Consider the following 6,937-nt stretch of genomic DNA (forward strand, 5'->3'; position numbering starts at 1 on the left):
TCTTTGCAATTGAAGAGATTAACAACAGCACAGAGCTGCTGCCTGGGATCAAGCTCGGTTATCAGATCCACGACTCATGCGCTGCAGTCCCTGTGGCCATGCAAGCTGCTTTTCAACTGTCAAATGGGCAGGACAATGTCTTCTACAAAGATAAGAATTGCTCCCAGTCTGGCAGGATGGTAGCTGTCGTTGGTGACTCTGGATCCACACAATCAATTGCGATTTCTCTGATTATTGGATCCTTTGACATTCCCCAAGTAAATATTTATTTCACTTGTTTTCATTTCTTCTCAAAAAGTATTCTATAAAGTTAAGTAAAGTAAGCAATTAACCACTTGTTGAATCAATTATCTTTTTTCCTTAGGTCAGCCACTTCTCTACTTGTGCTTGTTTGTCTGATAAGAAGCAGTTCCCAAACTTTTTCAGAACAATTCCCAGTGATGCTTTCCAAGCTGTAGCTCTGGCAAAGCTGGTGAAACACTTTGGCTGGACGTGGATAGGCGCTATCTGCTCTGACTCAGACTATGGCAATAACGGGATGGCCTCTTTTCTCAAAGCAGCTCAAGAGGAAGGGATTTGTGTGGAGTTTTCAGAATCCTTTTTACGAAGCAACCCGATCAGCAAAATCCAAAGGGTAGCCGATTTGATCCGCAGGTAATATGTTGCACAGGAAATGTGCACATTCTGTATCTTATGTCTATGTTTCTTATAACCTGAAATCAGTTCCAGAAAGTGTCAGAATTTATTCACTTGTAATTTGTTGCATTGTGAATTTGCACATTTTGTCTTTTATGTCTATACTTCCTATGAGTTTAGTTCTGTCAAAATAAAAAAAGGGACAACATGAACATATTTATATGTATTAAACATGCACTTATCATGCCCTTAGGTCAACAGCTAAGGTTATTGTTGCCTTTGCTGGCATGGGAGAAATGGATGTCTTGCTGGAGGAACTTGCCACAAAGCCTTCGCCATCTCGTCAGTGGATAGGCAGTGAGGCCTGGATTACAGACACAAATTTGCAAAGGTTCACGTTCTGTGAAGGGGCCATTGGATTTGCGATTCCAAAATCTAATATCCCAGGCTTGAGAGATTTTTTGCTGGATCTCTCTCTGACAGAAGTGGTAGCATCTCCAGTGTTGACCGAGTTTTGGGAGAAGACATTCAAATGCACACTGAAAAAAGGTAATTTATTTTCTTGAACAGATCTTGAATTTGAGGAGCCAAAAAAATTAATTAAAAAAGACACTAATACGGAGAACATCATGATAATTTACGTTCATGTCATTAAATCAAATATTTTATTTTTTAAGTAGTGTCTATTTTTTTCTCTTTTTTAAGATGGGGATACAGACAAACAAGTGTGTAATGGAAGTGAAGACCTACAAAAGGTTCCAAATGATTTTATCCTATCATCTCAGCTGAGAATAACTACCATGGTGTATAAGGCTGTTTATGCAATAGCTCATGCTATTCACAATGTTGTCTGTGTGGACAAAAATGCAACAGCCCAGTGTGACAAACATTTGATGCTGGAATCCAAGCAGGTCAGCTGAGATATTGCTATACTTTGTATGCTGTTAAATTGATAAAATATAATATTTTATTGATGTTTCTTAGATTTGTAATTACTTAATTTTCTCCTACATCTGTAGGTTTTAACTGCACTAAAGAAAGTAAATTTTACCCAGAATGGCTATTCTGTGTCTTTTGATACTAATGGAGATCCTGTGGCTGCTTATGAGCTGGTCAACTGGCATAAGGGTGAGAGTGGAAATATTGAGTCTGTAACTGTAGGATACTATGATGCATCCCGACCAAAAAATAAAGAACTCTATATAAACAAAAATCTAACCTGGATGGATGGTAGACAAGAAGTAAGCAGTCTGATGAGAATTATCTTAAAAATATATTTTGTATGCAGCATTACTTACCAAAATTGTGAAAACTACTCATAATTTGCTTTTTTGTTGTTTTTGGGAAAGGTTCCAGTGTCAGTGTGTTCTGACAGATGTCCTCCAGGAACTTACAAAGTGCTGCAAAAAGGAAAACCAATCTGTTGCTATGATTGCATAAAATGTCCTGAGGGAGAGATTAGCAACACTACAGGTAAGATCCTCAATTTTCAAACAACATTTATGTCACATTTATTGCTAGGGATAGGTGATATATTGGTGCCAATCTGTATTGGCACCAATATATTGAGTGGCAGACGGGCAGACGGGCAGACGGGCAGACGGGAACCATACCACTGGACTGGCATAATTTGAGATTATCAGTATTGGTCCTATATTTTAAAAATTCTACCGATATATCCTACCAATATTTCTATTTATTTTGACTGGTTTTTATAACAAGAGAAGTGTTTTTTGTTGCACAGACTTGCTCCACCTTCCAACCCCGTGTGTCAGACGCAAAACGCACACTGGGAAGGTCTCTAAGTTCACTGTGGCTGTTGGTTCAAGCAACACTTTCTTACTCCCAACTTGTCATTTAGGGACATATGGTTTGGACCCCCTTCTTGTCCCTTTTGGATGTTTGGGGTAACCCCAACTCATCATTTTTCAACATGTTTCCTGTTCACATTAAATCACGGATCTCCAACACCTGAGTCGCTTAGTACTGAGCCGCAGACAGAAAAAATGCACACGCTAACTTTGATTCTTTCCACTTTTTTTATTTTCTGAGTCTGAAGGAAGTTCTCTTTTAAATCTACTGAATTCTGTTCACCATATCTTCCTGTCTTGCTGTGTGACATCGCTGCTCGCTTGGAGCACTAGCTATATTAAAAGCTCAAAGCTAAAAGCTAAGGAAGCCAATCAAAAAGACATATTTGTAAAGATTATTTGGGGGAGAGAAGAGCCAGAGAGGAACCTGAAAAAAGCCTTCAGGTTTTGTCTGCTGTTTACAGACAAAACCAAGAATCTTTCTCAATATAAAAGTTCATGGAGTTGTTTTCATGTACCAAGCTGCTCTGGCTAAAACACAGTGACTGACTCTGGAATGTTTCACATACAGTCACAGTAATAAAGATACAAATCAATGAATTCACCTTATTTTTATATTTAGAAAAAAAATTGTGTAAAGATGGTTGTGTCATATTGTTTTGCTTTATTTATTTATCACATCTGAAAAGATGGTCACAGCTGCAGTTAGCAAAGTTAGGATGTAAGCATCCACCGTGGCGTTAAAGGAAAAACTGCCATCCAAAAGTCTATGTTTAAGCCAACTACAAATGAACTAATGGAACGTATTTTTATGCAAGACTACAAAGTCGTATGTTTTTAGTTTAAGATATGTTGTTTACACCTAGCAGTGTCTACATTTTTTGTTTTGGTTTTCAATGTTTAAAAACACTTAATTTTAAAGTACTTTCCTTAAATCCTGTTACTTTCAAGTGAGCTTGAACATCTATTACTTTTGTTTGCAAATAACAGTCAGTGAATATTCAAGCTAAGTTTAGACTTATATTTTCATGTTAATCTAGACATTCAAATAAAGGCATCAACAAATATTGACTATCAGCCATAATTACAGGGAAAATATCGGTTATCAGCATTGGACGGAAAAATTGTTAACGGTCGATCCCCATTTATGACACTAACTCACTGACCTTTGCCATCTGTCTTTTCCTAGATTCCTCTGATTGTTTCCCATGCCCCATAGAATTCTGGCCAAATGCAGAAAGAGACTCATGTCATCCTAAACCAGTCGAGTTTCTTTCCATTAATGAGACTCTGGCGATCATCCTGGCTTTCTTCTCTGTTGGTGGAGCATGTCTAGCCATCCTAACAGCAGCAGTTTTTTTCCATCACAGAACAACCCCAATAGTACGGGCCAACAACTCAGAGCTGAGCTTCCTGCTGCTCTTCTCCCTGACTCTGTGTTTTTTATGTTCCTTAACTTTCATCGGGGCTCCCACTGAGTGGTCTTGTAAGCTGCGTCACTCAGCTTTTGGCATCACCTTTGTTCTTTGTATCTCCTGTGTGCTTGGAAAAACCATAGTGGTCTTGATGGCCTTTAAAGCTACACTGCCAGGTAGCAATGTCATGAAATGGTTTGGTCCTCTACAGCAAAGACTGACTGTAGTGCTCTTTACCTTTGTTCAAGTATTAATCTGCACTGTTTGGCTTGTGCTGAGACCTCCATTTCCAATGAAAAATTTCTCCACGTACAAAGAGCGGATCATCCTGGAGTGTGCTTTGGGCTCTGCCATTGGGTTCTGGGCTGTGTTGGGGTACATCGGACTTCTGGCTGTGTTCTGCTTTGTGTTAGCTGTGCTGGCTCGGAAACTGCCGGACAACTTTAATGAAGCCAAATTAATAACATTTAGCATGTTGATTTTCTGTGCAGTCTGGCTCACCTTCATACCATCTTATGTCAGCTCTCCTGGAAAATTCACAGTAGCTGTGGAGATATTTGCTATTCTGGCCTCCAGTTTTGGACTAATAATGTGCATATTTGCTCCAAAGTGCTTTATCATACTGTGTCAGCCCAAGAAGAACACCAAAAAATATTTAATGAGCAAAAAGTAACTGTTCTGAATACATTTTATTTGCGGAACATACTTGGCGATATTTAAGGCATTGCATTACACATCTCTTTTGGAAAGGCATATTCTCATTTGTTTAATTGCCAATGTTATAATAAAGAAAAAATTTTAATGTCTTTTCGTCTTTTGAGAATTATTTGAAATTGGCCAATAATGTGGCCAGAGGGAACTTATGTATGCACAGTGCACTGGATTTATTGCCAGGTAAGAAGTTCAAAGACTCCTCATGGGGTCTTCTGACACAAGAGGTGTATATTTGTATAAACTTCTTTTGTATGTGAGACTATACTTTATTTATGTTAGTTATGTATACATAACACCCCAAGAAACTGGGGTGGAACTGTCCATCACCTGGGCTGAGGTCACTGAGGTAGTCAAAGAGCTCCTCGGTGGCAAGGCTCCGGGGGTGACACGTCTCTGCAGCATTGGGTGGCAGACAGGAACCATACCACTGGACTGGCAGACTGGGGTGGAGGTTCCCCTTTTCAAGAAGGGGGACTGGAGGGTGTGTTCAAACTACCGAGGCCGGGGAGAGGGAAGTCTGGGCATCTTTGCTTAGACTGTTGCCCCCGCGACCCGGTCCCGGATGAAACGGAAGAAGATGGATGGATGGATGGATGGATGGATGATTTATCTTATGTTTTTCTTGTAGTTCCTGGGGTGTTATAAATCTTCTATGAATAATTAAGTGCTCTAACAGTGTTTCACCCCTGCATGCCAAGCTGGGAAATGTCACATTTTTTTTTGTTAATACGAATGTCTGGGATGTTCCAGATGGGTGTCATTTTGGACCGCAAAAGTGAAGACACTGAGAAATTTTGACCAGACTGTTAAGGTGGTGCTCATTTGACTACTTTTTTGTGTTTAAATTTTAGCTGTTAGCGTGTTTTTTGGCTAATAAATGGTAGAACTGACAGGTTGATCTTTCCACATTACTCATGTTTCAAGTGCATCCATGAGACAGTTTCTGGATTATTTTTTAAGCATTTTAAGATGTATTGTATGTTCCATTTACTTGAGGTCTCTTGAGGTGGCCTCAAAGAAACTGCAAAAAAGACCTGTGCTTACCTGAAGATGCAGCCCCTTCTGTCTATTGCCCTCCACAGGCCCAGAAAACCCAAAAACTGACAGCACCCCTAGTTCATGTTACTAAGGCTTAAACAATATGCAGTGGAAAATAAGAGTGAAGTAGGTGAAATGCAAGGTCTAAACCAAGTGAACTATGCAAGAAGTAATGTAATGTCCCATTACCAGGACATCATAAGTGCAGGCAACATACATTTTTCTTGCAAATGGCTGCACAAGATTCAAGGGAATAGCGATAAACATCTGTACTCCCTTAGAGATGTGGTCACTCCTGTCTATGACCCTCTACTAACCTGCACAAAAGAAAAACTTGTGGCACCCATTCGGGTCAACCCCATATATGCTTCATAGGTTAATTGGGGACTTCAAATCCACCCTAGGAGTAAATATGAATGTAATTGTTCGTGACTGAGTGGCCCTGCAATCAACTAGCAATGTGTTCAGGGCGTACCCTGCTTTTGCAAAACAGTAGCTGGTTTGGCTGAATCAGCCACATGACCTTGAAACGGATTACATGGATTCTGAATATGGATAGATGGACTATAGAGTATTGGTAAAATCATTTTGATTTAATGCCAGATTTCGATACCCAAAATAAATATTCTGTCAATGTCAGTGGGCTAGTCCATACAGAATGCTTGATTTAAGTAACGCTCAAAAGCAGTTGGCTTACAAAACCAAAATTATTCAATATAGTTTAATTGTGTGCACCTTTTTGCTGTGTTGACAACATTTTGTTCATTGGTAGTTGATTTTTGTAATACCAATAAGATTTTAAAATAGTTTACATTTAAAGAGAACATGACCAGGATATTTGAGATGTGGTGTTTGTTCATGTTAACCTGTTTCTTCAAATCAACATAAAAAACATAATTTTTCGTGAACCATTCCTAAGTTAAGGATATTGTATGACACACAGTGTTGGGACTAACGCCGTTTAAGTATAACGGCGTTACTAACGGCGTTATAAATCAAGTAATTTAGTAATCTAACTAATTACTTTCATCCTCGCTGTAACGCCGTTATAGTTACTTCGTGTAAATCGCGGCGCGTTACTTCAAAGTTTGATGATCTTGCTGGAGCTGGGCGCTTCGCACCCGAAAGTTGCTTGTGTTACGCGCCCCAAGTTGCATCAAGATACATGAGAAAATCCGGTTTCTTTTCAAAATATAACCAGTTTTTCACAATAAAATGCCACGATTGATAAATGTTATCATGTTTTTGTATCTAAACAGGCGGTAGACACGGATATAAACATTACAATCACAACACAAACGTGCACGCGCGAGGACAGTGACA

At 39.2% G+C, this 6,937-nt stretch overlaps 1 protein-coding gene across 1 annotated transcript; it reads left to right on the forward strand.

The window, feature by feature from the left end:
• Positions 1–176: 176 nt before the first annotated feature.
• On the forward strand, positions 177–4,535 carry LOC112149053 (extracellular calcium-sensing receptor). The gene is made up of 7 exons (XM_036214957.1): positions 177–257; positions 365–654; positions 890–993; positions 1,342–1,547; positions 1,656–1,877; positions 1,986–2,109; positions 3,637–4,535. The coding sequence occupies exons 1-7, from the start codon at positions 177–179 to the stop codon at positions 4,533–4,535; spliced, it is 1,926 nt and encodes a 641-aa protein (XP_036070850.1).
• The last annotated feature ends 2,402 nt before the right edge of the window (positions 4,536–6,937 follow it).

Source organism: Oryzias melastigma, linkage group LG13 (assembly GCF_002922805.2).
Source record: "Oryzias melastigma strain HK-1 linkage group LG13, ASM292280v2, whole genome shotgun sequence".
Classification (NCBI taxonomy): Eukaryota; Metazoa; Chordata; class Actinopteri; order Beloniformes; family Adrianichthyidae; genus Oryzias; species Oryzias melastigma.

Excerpts from the sequence above, each read along its gene's own strand:
- LOC112149053 (XM_036214957.1), top strand. The coding sequence starts at position 177 with ATGGTAGCTGTCGTTGGTGACTCTGGATCCACACAATCAATTGCGATT. Across the intron at positions 258-364 it reads GATCCTTTGACATTCCCCAA|GTCAGCCACTTCTCTACTTG; the intron begins GTAAATATTTAT and ends TTTTTTCCTTAG. Across the intron at positions 1,878-1,985 it reads GGATGGATGGTAGACAAGAA|GTTCCAGTGTCAGTGTGTTC; the intron begins GTAAGCAGTCTG and ends TTTTTGGGAAAG.